The sequence below is a fragment of the Phyllostomus hastatus genome, unplaced genomic scaffold (genome assembly GCF_019186645.2).
Source record: "Phyllostomus hastatus isolate PE091 unplaced genomic scaffold, TTU_PhHast_1.1 phas_contig_40, whole genome shotgun sequence".
NCBI lineage: Eukaryota > Metazoa > Chordata > Mammalia > Chiroptera > Phyllostomidae > Phyllostomus > Phyllostomus hastatus.
Window position 1 is genome coordinate 5,786,010 of NW_025333872.1, and position 16,476 is coordinate 5,802,485.

The 16,476-nt window shown below is 56.1% G+C and overlaps 1 protein-coding gene across 2 annotated transcripts; it reads right to left on the reverse strand.

Moving 5' to 3' along the window:
• Positions 1-6,748: 6,748 nt before the first annotated feature.
• Positions 6,749-16,108, reverse strand: FRS3 (fibroblast growth factor receptor substrate 3). 2 transcript variants are annotated; one of them, XM_045843546.1, is made up of 7 exons: positions 16,008-16,089; positions 14,270-14,413; positions 12,926-13,014; positions 11,583-11,769; positions 9,590-9,751; positions 8,251-8,408; positions 6,749-7,979 (listed from the first exon to the last, which is right to left on the reverse strand). In XM_045843546.1, exons 3-7 carry the CDS (start codon positions 12,989-12,991, stop codon positions 7,068-7,070), a joined length of 1,485 nt encoding a protein of 494 aa, XP_045699502.1. In that variant the 5' UTR covers positions 12,992-13,014; positions 14,270-14,413; positions 16,008-16,089; the 3' UTR covers positions 6,749-7,067. The 2 variants fall into 2 exon arrangements, with proteins under 2 accessions (XP_045699502.1, XP_045699503.1); XM_045843547.1 differs by lacking the exon at positions 14,270-14,413 and having other exon boundaries at positions 16,008-16,108.
• Positions 16,109-16,476: the final 368 nt, after the last annotated feature.

Genomic DNA, 16,476 nt, shown 5'->3' on the forward strand with positions numbered 1-16,476 from the left:
CCTTCATCCACCCTCAATCCCTCCTCTCCCTTTCCCACCCCTGCAGCCATCACCTCCAGCACCTCCATCACCAATGCCCAGAGTACATCCCACATCTGCCCCCTCTCTCCTTGTCCACCGCTGCCAAACGACCCCAAGCCACCGTCACTCCCCTCCTAGATCATGGCAGTTGCCTCCCCGCAAACGCCCCGACTTCTGCCCTCTCCCACCCTCTCTGCCCTCCACCCCATCTCCACACAGGGCCAGAGCCTTCCCAGTAAAACTCAGGTCCAATCTCCTCTGCACTGAACCCTCCGATAGCTAACCCAATGGCCTCCCCAGCCCACAGGGCCCTGTGTGCCCTGGGTCCTCCCCCTGCACCTGCTCCCCTCCTTCTCCTCACTCCAGCTGACACCTTCCACCTTCCCCTTTCCCTGGCCCTGCAGAGCCTCTGCACTTGCTGTTCCCTTTGTCTGGGACGTCCTCCCCTCAGCTGTGCACGCAGCCTCTTCGGGGCACTCAGACCTCTACTCCCGTGTTACCTCCCCAGTGAGGTCTTCCCTGAGGTGCTGCACCTGCCACTCAACCACACCGCCCCTTCTGCACCTTCTTCCAACTGATCTCTTCCCTGAACTTGTCCTCTTGATTAATTTGCTGGTTAATTGTCTCACCCTCAGTAAAATGTAAGTTCATAAGGGCAGGGGCTTTACCTGCCCTGATGGCTCCTGTGTCCCACCCACAGCAATGCCCGGTGCACAGTAGGAACTCAGTAGATATTTGCTGAGTGAGAGGATGAACGAGTGTGCCCACCTGGTCTAACCCCCACACCCTGCCCCCCTGACCCACAGGTGGGTGCACAGCCCTGCTGTCCCACAGCCTAGGAAGGAGGTATACTGCCCCCACCTTCCCCGACCACCCCCAGCCTAGCTCGTCCAGCACCAGGCCCTGTCGGCTCCTCTCCTCCCAACAGCCCAGTCCTTCCCCTCCCAACCCCATTCCCCAGGCTAATTGCTAGGGCCCACACTCCCCCATTCCTTCCCCAAACCCTCCTCAACCTTCATGGTCCACCTCCATCAGCAAGTTTCTCCACATTATCCCGCTGTTGCTATGACAACCCTAACAGAGCCAAGCTTGGGCTCTGGGCCAAGCACCCACTGACCACTTTATGTGCATTTTCTTATTTAACACACAACAACACTGTGATGTAAGTGTTGTTAGTTTCCCTTAATAGATGAGGAAACAGATTCAGAGAGGCTGAGTGATCTGCCTGTGGTCACACAGCTATCAGATGGTACAGGCCCGTGTTCCCTAATCAATCTCGTGGGAACCACACTTTTCCAACTCAGACTGTGAGCTCTGGGGAGTTGGGGCTCTGTCAGGACCCAGCCCTCGTGACCCAGGTTTTGAATCCTGGACCTGCTGTGTCCAAAGTTTGCTTGGGGAATCAAGGCCACTGTACTTGCGTGACCGTGCATCGTGCACCCCCACCGCCACCTCGATATATCATTACATGGATGTATTCCTCAGGCCCTTTAATTGCAGGAGGAAAGGAGATCAACAAGGAAAGAGGCCAGAAGCAGCCCAGGGCCAGAGAGGGGAGGAACTTCAAAGAAGACCCACAAACTCTCCCCAGCGCCACTCAGCCCGCTGCCCCATGCCCTCCCTGCTTCTTCCCTCTCCTCCCAAGCCCTCCTCGGACACAGTGGCCTGGCTCACCCCAGCCCGGCGGTACCCGGTCAAGATCAGTGCTTTCATCACACTTCCATTCCTTCTGCTCAGAAAACCGGGGCCCCCACTTCCCCATCTCCTCACCCCCACATCTTGTCCTGGCCACACTCTTACCCAGAGGGAAATGAGGCGAGATGAAAGGGGGACAGGTGGAAAGACGTGGCAGGGAGGGACCCTCAGGTGACCATGCCTCCCAGCTAAAGAGGCAGACCAGAGGGAAAGAGACGGCTGAGGAAACTCCCCACCAGCCAGCAGGCGCCAGGTGGGGTTAAGACTCCCCTACCCTACGCTGCTCACTAACTCAGTCGTTACAGTAATAATCCCGTAAGAACGAGCATACCGCAGCCCACCCCTGGAGCACGAGCGATGCGTGCCCAGGGACCACAGACAGGAACAGCCATCCCCGGAGCACCTGGGCCCAGACAGGCCAAGGGAGGCTTCCACCTGATGTGCGAGACACGCAGTAGGGAGGCTTCTACCAGCCACTGGCAGGCAGAGGGAAGCTTCCAGAAGGGCTAAGCTGAGGGTGCCGCAGCAAAACCTGCTGATGCACACCGCCCGTGGAGAACCTCCTCCCTGCCCCATCTCCGCTCTCCTCCACGTCCACCACCAGAGCAGGAGCCTAAATTTCAGGACAGACCCAAACTGACAACAATAAATGTCACCTGCATGAATGGGCAGTTGGGACGTTGACATAACAAGCCAAGGACTGCAGATGCTTCTACGGGAAGGCCTGGTGGTTTGGGCTAGCTCCAAGGCCCCAAGAGCCAGAGGGCCAGTGAACCGGATGCTAACTCCGGCAGCCTCACCAGCAGTACATTTAAAACAAGGAGAATGTTGGGCTGGAGGAAGGTGAGATTCAGGCCTGGGTCCTACACTTAGTTCTGGGGCCAACTAGAGCACGCAGGTGTGGAGACCTTCCTGGTTATGCCGGGAAGAACCACGTCCGGGTGAAAATATCTGCCATTTACCGGCACTTACTTCCTATGGGCGATTGCTGTGGTTCCCACTCTGCCGTGGCCACCCTGATCCCCGCTACAACATCACGAAGAGGGGCTGATAGTGTCGCCGTGTCACAGACGAGGGAGCTGAAGCCCTAAGAGGGGAGGTTGCTAGGAAGTGGTGATGCCAGGTTCCCAAGTTCCGCACCCAGGGCAGGGACACGCGTCTTAGGTGTGTGTAGATCCCTGAGCAGAATTAGGACCCAGTGACGGGCAGTTTAGGGGCCACCCAAGTGGAAAGAGAACTTGAGAACTAGTGAGCTTCCCGTCCTGAGAAGTGTGTGTGCAGAAGCCTAACAATCATCTCTAGGAATTCTGTGGAAGGGATCGCTGGGTGAGTCTTAGGCCAGCTGACCTACAGGATCCTATTCTGAGCTCCGGTTTCGGAGCCCTGGAGAGCCCGCCCGGGGCCCCCTCACGCCTGCCTCGGCTCTCCCCCCCCCCCCCCTCAGCCTCCCTCGGCCTTTCTGGAGGACCAGAGGTCTTTCACTATAAACCCCCTCCACCTGTGAGTAGAGTCCCCTTTAAGATATTGCTCAGAGAACGCCCCAGAGCCCAGGGAAGTCCTGGACTGAGTGAGGCTGCAGCGCTGTGAGGAGAGCGCCGGAGGCGCGGGCGAGGTCAGGCCTCTCCCGCACAGCCATCCACAGAAGGAAAGCCATTCCCAGGCATCGCCAGAGCTGAGGAGGCAGGGTCGGGGGCGGGGTGGGTGCTTGTTAGGCCCCAGGGGAGAGCAGGTTCACCTTGTGTGACCAGGCAAGGCCCTGGCTTGGAATTCAGAAGGATTCCTCAGTGGGAGCACTCAGGAATGAGCGGTGAGCGCGTGCGGCCGGGCTGACGCTGGGCCGGGCCTGGCGGACCGCAGCCCCCTCCTGCTGCGGGCGGCAGCCACCGCAGGCGCCCTGCAGCCCACCCGAGGAGCCAGGCCTCTTGGGCCGGGTTGGGAGCTGTGGCAGGAAGAGCCCCTCGACTGGCGTGCAGCCCCAGCTTAAGCCACTAATTAACTCCATGGCCTGAGGCGAGTCTCTTCACCTCCTGGCCTGTTTCCGCCTCTGCACAGCCGTGATAACAATCCGCCGGGTGAGCCGGAGATGAGTGGTGAGCTGACTGTGTTTATACGGTTTAAAATGCTCCTATTACCCAACGGTGGGCTTGTAGAGGGCCCCTCCTGGTCTAACCTGAAATGTCACTCCTGCACAGGATGCTGGCTCCCCCCCTTTCCTGAGGGCAGCCCTGGGAGTGGGCAGGGCCTGTTTCTAAAGAAGAGAACTGAGCACTCAGCAAACATTCACTGATGTTAGTGATGATCTTTGGACAAACGGATTCCATCTGCACACCACACCCTGACGTCAGCCGGGCAGGCTCAAACACAGTGGTCACCCTCCCGGGCATCGCTTCTGCCTCCCCTTCCTACCGGGAAAGCCATCCACTACTCCCCACCCACCCCACCAGAGGAAAATTCCTGCAGCAGACCTCACGGGTCAGAGGCAGGGACCTGGGGAGGGGACAGGGAAGGCTGGCAGCCACGCTGGGCTGGGAGCCAATTCCTGGGCTGGGACCCGTCTCCCGGACACCCCCTTCACACCCCACAAATATGTGCAGTGAAGCGATTCGACCTGGCCTGGGGAATCCCCAGGGGTCCGACCAGGCTCTGACCAGGACCCCAGGGAATGAATGAGGCTGAACTGCTCTTCCTTGCACTGCTCGGCAAAGGAGCAGCAATAGGCCTGAGGTCTCAGGGACCAGGGAGCTGGGACTCCCGCTGTTTCTCCCTCGGGAACAGTCGGGCTGTTAACACAGCTTGCCCAGGTCTGTCTACTTTCCAAAGTGGTGTCATGTTCATTGACACCATCTCATTGACTACTGCGCACAACTAGCTCTGTGATTTCCAAGAGCAAAAACCAAGGGCCATATGAGGTAACTGAATGCTCAGGAGAGCAGAGATAACAGCCAAGTCAGAGCCAGGACCCAGCCTGTGGCTCCCCCGTGACAGTGTCCATGAGTGACAGGAGCCTGAGCAGACTGAGTCACTAGCATGGCCAGGGCCCCTAGGCCCAGTCCTGGTGCGGCCATACTCCCCCCACCTTGGCTCTCCTGTTTGGGGAGCCCAGCACTCCCAACCGTGGAGGCGGAGGAGCAAGGGCAGTGTGGGAGGGCAGGCAGAAAGCAGAACTGTGCGCCCAGCTGAGCGGCAGGGAGAAGAAGGCATGCCCCACTGCAGCGTGGGAAAGCTGCAACAAACCCAGCCTGCAGCTGGCGATCCCTCGGGTCCAGAGATCAAAAGGCTGTAGGGAAGGGTTTGGTGCCAGCTCTGGGGTTGCAGCAGCTGCACCTCGGGCCCCTGCTGAGCCCAGGTGAGGGCCTCTCTCACATCCTGTTGTGGCCAGCCCTCTTTGGCCCTTTCGCTGACAGAGGGTGACACCCAAGGCCAGGGGGTCTGGAAGCTGGTCAGTTCACTGCCCACCCAGAGGAAACGGCGCTCCCGGAACTGAGGTCCAGGCCGTGGTGTTTTGGACAGCAGGAGGGGAGAGAATCCTGAGGGACTCGCCCTGGCCTGTTTCCATGTGAGGAGGACAGGTCTTGCTCCACAGGGCAGAGCGCAGGCACAAATGGCGACCAGACATGAGGAGGCTTGTCCCTAAGTCTTGGACAAACCTTGCTCCCACTCCTCATCTGGGCCCTGAGTGGCTTATCACAGACACTGGGTTTCCTTGAGATGAACCATTCAGGGGCTTGGGATGGAAATAGAGTCTTGGAAGCAGGGAAACTGGTGAGAGGAGGAAAAGAAAAGAGGCAGCCTCAGAACAGGAAGGAGCGCCGGCAACAGCAGCGCGTGGTGGGTGGTGTGTGCAGCCCTGTGTTCACCCTGGGCTTCCAGGCCGGTGTTCAGACGCAGTGGCTCTGCCCGGACCTCGCCCCCGAAGTGGGTAGGGGCCGCCCAGGGAGTCCATTCCTGGGGACCAGTTCCCTGGGAAAATGACACTTTGCAAGCCAAATTTTTAGTGACATATTACACTGTGTTTTTTCCTTTTGCTATTCCTGGGCTTTTAGTAAAAGTCCTGTTTAAAGTGTCTAGGCTTAAGCCCTGGCTGGTGTAGCTCAGTGGATTGAGCGCGGGCTGTGAACCAAAGTGTCCCAGGTTCGATTCCCAGCCAGGGTACATTCCTGGGTTGCAGGCCATAACCCCCAGCAACCGCACATTGATGTTTCTCTCTCTCTCTCTCCCCCCCCCCTTCCCTCCCTAAAAATAAATAAATAAAATCTTAATAAATAAGTAAGTAAATAAATAAATAAAGTGTCTAGCCTTGCCCTGACCTGTGTGGCTCAGTAGGCTGGGTATCGTCCTACAAACGAAAAGGTCTCCGGTTCTATTCCAAGTCTGGGCAATTGCGGGCCAGGACCCTGAACAGGACATGTATGGGAGGAAACCAACCGATGTTTCTCTCCCTCTCTCCCTCCCCTCCCCTCTCTCTAAAAGTAAATAAAATCTTTTTAAAAAATGTTCTGGCACACCAAAGAAGGACCCAGGGCCCACCTTTGGGCTAAGGTGTTAAAGGCGAGCAGTATCCACAGTCGCCCATGTGGGAGCAGAAGGCGGAATCAACCAGTGGTCCCGGAGGCGACTCTGGTACAGCCCCCCCTCCTATAACCTCCCCGCACCCACTGCCACCCTCAGAGGTGGGGGTTTGTCCCATTTGGGCAGTTTTCCACACAAACCGCCTTCCTGCAGGTAGGACTCCTGTGTCCTGTCACTTTCCTCAGACAGAGCACCCATCGCTGGCAACTTGGCTAGGGCTTCTTGGAAAAGGAAATGGTCAGACTTTGCGCAAGACCCACAGCCACCCCAACCTCCCAGCCCGAAGGCCCTGCCGCACGGGGCCTCCCCAGCTGCCCCTGAACCAGGCCGGAGCAGGCTCCCTAAGAATTCGCTGTCATCTGCCAAGCCAGAATTTAAAAATAATTATATTAATAATAAATATGTTAAATTACATTTGAAACAATAAATAGAAAAATAAACTGATAAATAAAATGAACAGGTACAAAATGTTTCAAAATTTCAACCAAAAACAATACACTGAGGACAGACGACAGATAAGACAAACGGACGTGAGGGAGGGCGCTGACCACAATCACGAACCCTCCAGTCTCCACGGCAGCTCCCTCCAGCCTGGTCGCCCCTCCTCTCCCCAGCAGGGAGGCCAGGCCACTCGGTGGCTGACACCTTCGGGGACTCTGGCCAGTGCTGGGAAGCCTCTGACCCCACCTCAGTGCCCTTCTGCAAAGCACCCCAAACCCGGGGGTGTGGGCTCCGGGGACAGGAGCCGAGGCGAGGCCGGACAGGGTGGACGGAGCGAGTCCCTACAGAGGCAGGTCAGTGCTGTTGTGCCGGGTTTTCCGGGCGGTGCCGTCGTCTCGGGGCAGAGCCCTCTGCAGGTTGCACATGGCCACGGTCTTTTTGAGGTCGATCACGGCGTAGGAGTCTGAGCTGCGGGCAGGGGCGACGGTGGGCACAGGGGTTCGGGGGGCCGCGGGGTTATGGGGCCCCTTGGGGGGGTCCCCACCCCATCCCTTCAGCTCCACCTGGATGTAGTTGAGCTGCCTGGGAGGCTCGGGGCCCGGCCGGCGGAAATCAAAGTTGAAGACTCTTGGGGAGCCTCGGCGGCGGGTCAGTGGCACAGGGAAGCTGCCGTGGCTGCGGAGGGCAGCCCGGGTGCTGGTGGGCTTCTGCAGTGGGGTCTCATCCTCCTCACCGTCGGGGAAGCCATTGGAGGAGGGTGTGAGCCCGTCCCTTGAGTCACCGTCATCCCCGACCTCCTCCCCCAGCTGTGGGGCATGACTCTCCCACACTGGGGGCAGGGAGGGCAGGTTCTCATAGTGCAGCAGGGCGGCCCGCCGGTGGGCGAGGCCGTTCCAGCCCGCTTCCCCTGGGCTCAGTCTCCAGCTGGCCCCTGGCCTCGGCCCCCCACTGACATTCTCGTAGGTGCACTTGGGCTGGGCCGGGCACTCAGAGGGGCCCTCGTTGTTATTGTGGTGAGGGGGGTCACGGAGGGAGGGGCACAGGCCCTGGCACTTCACCACCTGCCGCCGCGCAGGGGTGGGGCCCAGCACGAACTTCACCTGGCCCGGCTGCCAGAACGCCTGGGGGTCCCGAGGGTCGGGGCCCTGGGCCTGCGGGGGGAAGGGTGCCTGACCCTCGGGCAGCGGCTGCAGGCAGTGCCGGCTTCTGCGGAGGTCATCCTCACTGGCCGGAGTGTTGACGTAAGTGTGGGACTGGGGGGAGAAAGTCCAGATGAAGCAGGGGGTCCAGGGGCAGGGAGGAGGGAGTGGAGAAGGGACAGGAGGGTGAGAGACCAGAAGCTGGAGCTTTCTCCTCTTCCTCATCCTCCAAACCTTCCAGAGAAGCTGCCTCCCTTTCTGGGGAAAGGAAGGGACCCTACAGATTTTCTTCCCTCCGTGATCCTTACTGGGAGGAGGTGCCCTATTTCCTGACTTCCATTCCCACCCAGACCAACAGGGAGGGGCAGGGCAGCTGATGGCTCACCTGCTCATCGGGAGCAATGAGGGCATGGGTGGACTCCTCCCCAAGTGAGGGGTGTCGAAGGCTGCTTGTTGAGGGGCACTGGGGTGCTGAGAATCTCGGGCCCTCTCCCGGGCATCCAGGGAAGCCATTGGAGAAGCTGGAGATGTTATAGCCTAGAGCTGGGCACAGGGGAGACAAGCCCAGGTGAGAGGGGTCCTTAACCCACCTGCAACCCTGTGTGCAGCGTCCTGGGGCTCCTCCAATTGGAGGGGAGATGCTCCCAGGGCTCCAAAGTAGTTAGCCTTGCTGAACCAGTGGTCCCCCACTATCTGTCATCTTTCTGTTCTTCAAACCCCATCCTTTCCCGCAAAGCTCGGCCTGAACCCTGTAACAGCTCCCCCTCATAGCCTTACCGGAAACACTTAAGGCACACCTTGTCACCACGGGACTGCCCCTTTGCCTCACTGTAGGTCTGCCAGTGAGCTCCCGGGAAGCTCCCTGAAACCAGGGCTGGCTTCCATTCCCTTTTGTCCCCGACACACCAGCCCACGGAACGCGGAACACAGAGCGGTACTCGGCACACACTCAGTGACGAACAAGCAGAGATGTGAGAACCTCTCCAGGAAACGGCCCCGGGTGGAGACGCCTGCACCATCCATCAGGAAAGCTATTGGATTTTGCCATGTATAATGTGCACTCTTTTGCCCAGATTTTTGAAAGAAAAATAAGGATGCACATTGTATGTGTGTACAACCTGAAATGCCTTGTATCTGTTCTTGTGTTTTATAATTGTTACATAAAATTTCTTGTACCATAATATGTTCAAAAATACATCAAAATTCCTTTATAATACAAAAAACCAAGTATCTAAATATAAGTAAATAAATAATTGAATTAAGAAAATTAAAATGATTTTCCCCCTGAAAGTTTGGGCCAAAAACGTGGGTGCGCATTATACACGGCACAAGGCAGGTACATGGGTAGGACCCAGTGGGTGGAAGGAAGGAGAAAAAAGGCTCCAGACTACCATTTCCATGGAAATCCAGTGTTTTCCTGTCTGCTCCCTGACCATCAGTCGATAAAAGTTCCAGGACTCCCCAGCCTCAGCTGGAGTCACCTGACTGGCCCAGGTCAGGCCTTACCCATCCGCAAGAGTGGAAGGGTACGTCCTGACGACAGTCGCCGGCCCTGGAAGGCTGGTTCACCCAGCCATCCCCCTACCTGCCCACCTGACTCGGGCCTCCAAGACTGGTTGGGGCTTCCTGGGCTTATGCTTACATGTATGTGTGTATGAATGGCCATACCTGCATGTGTACATGTGTGCGTGAGTGTGTACTGGGGTCGACAGGGGTCTCCTCACCGTTGGGAGGCTGGGGGCCCCGGGGGAGGTCGAGGTCGGCCGGGTGGCTGTTGCGGGTGATGATGACTGGCTCTTCCATCACATTGATGCTGTTGCACTGCATCAGATCCTGAAGGAGGCTGAAGATTTCCTCGGCCCGGGAGCACTTGAATGCAAATATCCCTGAAGCAGAAGAGGAAGAAATGAGGTTGCTCTGACCCTGAGCCCAACTGGGAAGAGCCACAGAAGCTAAACTGAGGCACAGAGCTCAGGAATGTCCCTAAACCCCGGTCCCAGGCCTGCAGGGAAGAGGGGCAGCCCCTCTCCCCTTGAGTACTCTTCCGGTGCACCCTAAAATGGGAGGAAGCGGGCCCAAGCGCCCCATTCTTGTCCTCCAGCAAGCTGTTTCCATCCTGAGATCTAATACTTCAGCTATGTTCCTCTGAGGTCAAATCGTTTCCCTGAGGGTGTACGCGCCGCCCCCCGTCTCCCTCTGCCTGCTACCCCTTGCTCCCCAGAAAAACAAGCTGGGTTCAGGGTACTAGCTCCAGCTCTGTGCCCAGAGCTCTTTGAGGATAGAGGGTCTGTCCTGTTCACTTGCTTCTTCACTGGGTACTTTGCTCAGTGATACTAAGCCCAGACCCTGGCCAGAGAGCCACTGTCCACTGCGTACAGGCCCCTGACTCCAAGAAAGAAAGAGTGGGCTGACTAGCTGAAGGAGAAATACAGCAAAACAATCATGTGGTTCCTCAGCACAGCCACCTTGTAGCCTCTTAAACTCTGATGCAGGAACTCAAAGGCCCAGGGTCAGCAGGACTGGGCAGAGTTAGCACCTGTGACTCAGGGGACCTGAAGATGCCCTCAGGGTGTGGTGCCAGTCTGGGATTCTGAACCACCCAGGACCAGTGGGGCCCGGGACTCAGGGGAGGCTCCTTGGGGTGTGTGTGGGCACATATTCACAGTGAAGACAGATAAAGCTAGGCTGCGGTATGGGACAGCAGATGTGTGCGTGAATGGGCTATGAGGCAGAGAAAAAAATGACTATACTGGCAAGCTATTGTACGTCAAGGTCTAAAAAGGCTGGAAAAGTTTGAAGATTTGGGAGAACCTTGTGTTGGGGCCTACGGCAGCCCCTCCAGGATCCCAAGTATGGACCAAACACCGCCAGAAGCAGGGAAGGCCCTGTCTCCCCCTCTCTGCTCAACCAGTGTAAACTGCCTCTGCCTCATGAGCTCCAAGGGTCAGAGGCTGCAGCAGGCAACACCCCCCAGGCAACACAACCTCGGAGACTGTCTGTTAGCAGCCTCATAAAAGGAGCTCAACCATTTCACCTGCATAGTCCCAGGCCGGACTCCTTCTGCAGAGCTACTGGCTGGGTCCCAAAAGAGAAGCCTGTAGCCTTGATCTCATGGCACAACCCACCACTCCCTAACCTCTGGCTGCAGGGAGAAGAGGGGGGAAGGAAGAATACATCACACTCCGTTGCTCACAGGTGACTAGGGACAAAGATGAGCCTCTTGAGGGTTGCTCCATACACGGGGACCCAAGAGACCTACCCAAATCTATCGTTCCCGAGTCACTCAGCCTCGAGGACACCAGAGCCTCCTGCTGGCCTTTCATTACCCATGGGCTCTAGGGTATATGAGCTGGGGGCTCAGAAGAAAGAGTTTTCCTACTCAGGGGGCAACAGGGACCCTTGAAACTGGAGTAACAAAGGGAGGGGAAACCAGCTGCTTTTCCCAAGCAGGCTATGACCTGGGAGCACTAGCTCTTTGACATGGGCTGTGCAATGAATGCCCCACAGACGGACCCAGGCCAGAGCTGCAAAGACAGAAGTGGAAGAGCACTGGCCTGGGAGTCCATTTAGTTCTGCATTAACACGCTGGTGCTCTTGGCCATGACCCTTCCTCCCGCTGGGCAACAGCTGCCTAGTCTGCACCATGATTTCCATTCCTCACACCTGACCCAGGTGCACAAGCCCCTACGTTAGCACCTGGCAGGGGCTGGTACTCACCTTGGCCGGTCTGACACCGGCGACCACTCTCAAAGGAGAAGAGGTTGGAATCATAGCCATAGCGCCGCAGGCAAAGGTATGGCCAGTGGACAGCCTCACGCCGATGCAGGTGAAGCACCAGCTCGCTCTGTGTCAGCTCCATCACCCCAGAGCCCAGCTCCACCCCTTCGTCATCCACGTTCGTCACCTGGAGGTAGGGGACAGAGGGTCAATGATGAGTAACAAGTATGTGTATGGTCGGTCCCTGAACCACTGACAGGCCTGCTGATGATGCAGGGTTGGAGCTGGGGAACTGAGGGGCTCACCTGACTCACTGGACTCGACAGAACGCCACATGATTACTTAAGACCCCGAGACAATCAAGGCCCAAAAGAGCAAATATATACTGCCTCCACCGCCTCCCCAACTGCAGGATCTCTCTGAGGGCTCCCTCTTGTGGTGAGCAGGAGAAACCTGTGCCCCAACAGGCAGGGAGTCAAGAGGGGGCTCCTCTGCTCTGCCCAGAGGTGGGAGGGACCAGCCCTGCACAGGTTCACAGGCCCACTGAGCCTGGCCTTAGCTTCCCAAAGCAGGCAGCAGGCACTACTAATGCAGTGATTACCATGTGGTAAGCCCTGTTTTAAATACTGACAGGAGTGAGTTACCTAAAATCACGTATTTTGCTACTGTATTACAGCATTTCTTCATTCTCGGTGGTACTAAGAGCTGAACACACGACAGTGGCCTGGGCTCCTGTTCCTCAGGCCACCTCAGAGGGCCTGATCTCAGAAGTCTTTATGAGCCCTAGCTTGCCATTTCACCTTCTTTTTACTTTATTTATTTTATTTATTTTTAGACAGAGAGGTAGGGAGGGAGAAAGAGGGAGAGAAACATCAATGTGTGGTTGCCTCTTGCATGGCCCACACTGGGGACCTAGCCCACAACCCAGGCATGTGCCCTGACTAGGAATCGAACCGGTGACCCTTTGGTTCGCAGGCCAGAGCTCAATCCACTGAGCCATACCAGCCAGGGCTCACCCTCTTTTTATTTATTTATTTGTTTATTTATTTACTTATTTATTTTAGAGGGGTTAGGGAGTCAAAAAGACAGGGAGAGAAACATTGATGTGTGAGAGAAACATCTATTGGTTGCCTCTCGCATGCTCCCAACTGGGGACCTGGCCCACAACCCATGCCTGTGCCCTGACCGGGAATTGAACTGGTGACCCTTCAGTTCACAGGCCACACTGAGCCACACCAGCCAGGCTCATTTCGCCTTCTCTAGAGAGGCTGAGGCAACTCGACAGCTCGAGGCCTGAGATCAGCAGACCATGCTGGAAACTCAGGAGAGGGGGCTATGGGTACCTTGAACTTGGTGGGGTGGTTGTCTGGGATGCTGTCTCTATTCAGGCAGCTGCAGCAGCTCCCCATGGTGTCAGAGCAGCGAGCCCACCCTAGGGAAAAGCATAAGAGATAAGAAAGTCGTCAAGGTGAGTTCCACAAAGTCCTGTTCTAGGAAACTCTGGCAGAACTGCCTCATGGTGATCACTTACTCTGCCCAAGGGAATATATGGCACAGTCCCTCTCTCAAGAAATCCCCACTCTCAGCCCAGGGCCAGACACACAGGGATAAACATTAACTCAAGTTAGGATATGTTAAAGATTAATGCTGGCAGGGGTATGGAAAGAGCTTCTCAGGTGTATCATTTGATCTAGACCTTGAGAAGTACATAGGGTTTTAGCTGATGTAATGACAGGAAAGGGAGGCCCGGTCAACAAGGAAAACATTTTAAAAAAGCAGGGACTCAGAAGTGATTTGCATCAGAAGGAGTTGGGTGCCAGCCTGGGGCCTTGTCCAGATTCAGCAAAGAAATTAATTTGGGAGTCCTGGACACTTCAGCCTGTACTTTTCTCCTTTTCCGCCTCATTCTTCCCGCATCACACAAATCCCCTTTTCCTCCCTCACTACCATCCCCACACCCACCTCAGCTTTACAAGGTGCTACATTACGGTCAAAAGATGCACTCAGAAGACTGAACATTTAAAACAGAGCACACTTCTTATTGCCCTGGCTGGGGGGCTCAGTTGGTTGGAGCGTCATCCCATACACCAAAAGATTGTAGGTTCGACTCCCAGTCAGGGCACATAACTAAGTTTAGGGTTTGATCCCATGTCGGAGCACATATGGGAGGCAACCGATGGATGTTTCTCACATCGATGTTCCCCTCCCTCTCCCTCTCTCCCTTCTTTTCTCTCTAAAATCAATAAACGTATCCTTTACGTGGGTGAGGATTAAAAAAAATAAATAAGTAGAAATACAACAGAGCACACTTTTTATATAACCTTGATTAGGCATTTCCTCATTTAAAAAAATGCTGGGTTTGCTTTCTGACAAAGGGGAGACATATTCTTGGCTTTCCCCTCCAAGATTATGGCACTTGGACTGCATGTCAGAATAGCAGGACTTGTGCCTAGGATGGAGAGGGTGCCGCCAGGTTTGAGGGGCCTTAAGGAGCAAGCAAACACACACACTGATTCCAACCAGATGCTAAGGGGTTGCAGGTTGCTTCAAGAAATGGGTCTGTGAGATTACATATCCTTTCAGAACCATCACTGAAGGTATAAAGCCCTTGCTCAAGCCTGCCCTACACCTTCCATTCCTCCCAACTTGGGAAACTCCAGGAAGTGGCTCCTATACACAGCTCTCACCTCACCCAGGCCATCGGGGAACTGACCATTGAAGGGGCATGGGGAAGGACCCCCACTTTAGTCTCCCTGTTCTTGGTGGGGCATCATGGCAAGCGATCTGCAGAGACGTCACCTGGATCCCTCCAGGACACACCTGGGGTTCACCTAGCAGAGGAGACAGAGACCACAGGCTAGTGGACACATTCCATCCTCACCAACTGTCAATGAGACTGACTTGCTGTCAGTCCATGCCACCTGGATCTGTTCCAGATCCTAGTGGGACAGAAACGCCAATGAATAAAGCAAGATCAAGGGCAAAGGGACCACAAATTCTGAGCTCCCTAAGCCCTGGGACGATACTCCCCTAGCATCAATGGGTTGGAAGTCTGAGGCAGCCCAAGACCTTTTAAGTGGCCTCCCGACCCCACCTGAATCCTGCTACAACCAACATCAAAACCACCACCTCACCTTTGCAGAGAACTTTACAAAGGGGTTTCTCAAAAAGACACTATGATGGACTGGAAAAAGCGCTTGCTTAAGATTCAGAAACTAATACTGTAGTCTGTTTTGTTGCTACTAAGTACTCAGGAGACTGCCAAGTCAACCCCCCTACCACCACCCACAACACCCGCCCCAAGGCCTTAGTTTTTAAGGGAAATATCTGTAAACTGTGGAGCTTTGCACCTTAAATAACCTCTAGTGGTAAGTATGTGGACAAACCTCACGAAAATGTTCCCTTTTCAGGACAATCTCACATTTGGAAGCTTTTTTAGATTTTCTCTTCTCCAAGCTTTGAAAGACCTAAAATTTTAACACAAATGCTAACAATAAACCAAAGCTTCAGTGATCTAGAGCCAGGCAGACAAACTGACAGGCCAGGACCCTGGAGACTCTTGAGATCCCATCTCCTCTCTGGAAAAACACTATCATTTCCCAGGGCCCCTTGTGCTCTGCATCCTTGGAAAACTTCCCAGGCAAAAGGACCCCCATCCTCTTGGTCTGGCTTTTTCCCACCGTGAAAGGTGGAAGCAGGCTGAGTGAGGTGTGCACTGGGGTAAGGCCAAGCGGCTGGGAAAATACTGGAGCTTGAGCCCGCATACAACAAGGAGTCTGGGGGTGAGACCAAGAACCAACTACAGGGAGGAGGGCATTGCACCTTTTCCTGTCCCCTTCCCTCTAAGATCATGAGGACATGTCACGACAGCCAAATGAGAGGGATTACATTGGATGAGAAGAGGGCTCCGGCCTGGGATAGGTTTGGATTGGGGGCAGGAGTTAAGAGGTTATGAGTACTCAAAATGTATGAGAGGGCTGGGGAAACGTGGGCAGTTTTTTGGATTTGAATATGGTGCAAGGCGAATGGGGAGAGGGTATGGTGAATCAGAGGAATTTCAGGGCGATGGAAGCATTTTCGGGCATCCAGGACAGAATGTGGCTCTGTGGGCGTATCGCAAATTCACAGGAGTGAGGGGTTCTGAGGGCAACAGGACGTGCGAAGGTGTGACGGGGGTGGGGGTGGGGTGGTGCTGAAGAGGGAGAGGCATTTAGGTTGCGGGGCTGTCAGGGAGATTTCTAGACATCGAGAAGGAATGGGGGAGTTCGGGTCAGCGCGTTGTCCCCGGATCCCAGCCCCCAGCCCCGGGGCTCCATCACCTGCCCCGCCCGCCCGGGGTTTCCGCAGATAGGAGCGAGACTGCAGCGCGGCGCGGTGCGGCCTCTGTGGAGCCGCCTCGTCCCCGCCCCGCCGCACCCCACTCACATAGCCCCGCGGCCCGGGCGGCGCCGGGCCCCGCTCTCGGGTCCCGCTGCAGCAGCCGCCGGCCGCCGGGAGCTAAGGTCTCCCTGCCCCGCCCCGCAGCCACGGGGTCGGAGGTCACCGGCAGCACCAACGAGACGCTGCGGGCGGGCGGACCCGTTAGGGGCGACCGGCGCGTATCCTAGAAGGTCCCTTTGGAGGACTTTGCAGTCGGGAGCAGGGAGCACTTGCACACGCCAGAGGGCGCTACTGGCCAGCAGCTGAGCGCTCCTGGCGAGGGGGCGGAGCCTGGGGCGGGAGCAGGGGCGGGACTGAGGGGACCAGAAGTGGGACTAGAGATTTCCACTCCCGGAGCCGAAAGGGACAGGGAATGGAGAGAGAAACACAAGAGATGAGGGAAGGGTCTAAAGGGGTGGAAGAGAAAAGGGCGGTACGAGAGGCTAAGGAAAGGGAAGAGGCAGAGGGCCTCCTG

Excerpts from the sequence above, each read along its gene's own strand:
- FRS3 (XM_045843547.1), bottom strand. The coding sequence starts at position 12,991 with ATGGGGAGCTGCTGCAGCTGCCTGAATAGAGACAGCATCCCAGACAAC. Across the intron at positions 11,770-12,925 it reads ACCACCCCACCAAGTTCAAG|GTGACGAACGTGGATGACGA; the intron begins GTACCCATAGCC and ends CCCTACCTCCAG. Across the intron at positions 7,980-8,250 it reads TCATTGCTCCCGATGAGCAG|TCCCACACTTACGTCAACAC; the intron begins GTGAGCCATCAG and ends TTCTCCCCCCAG.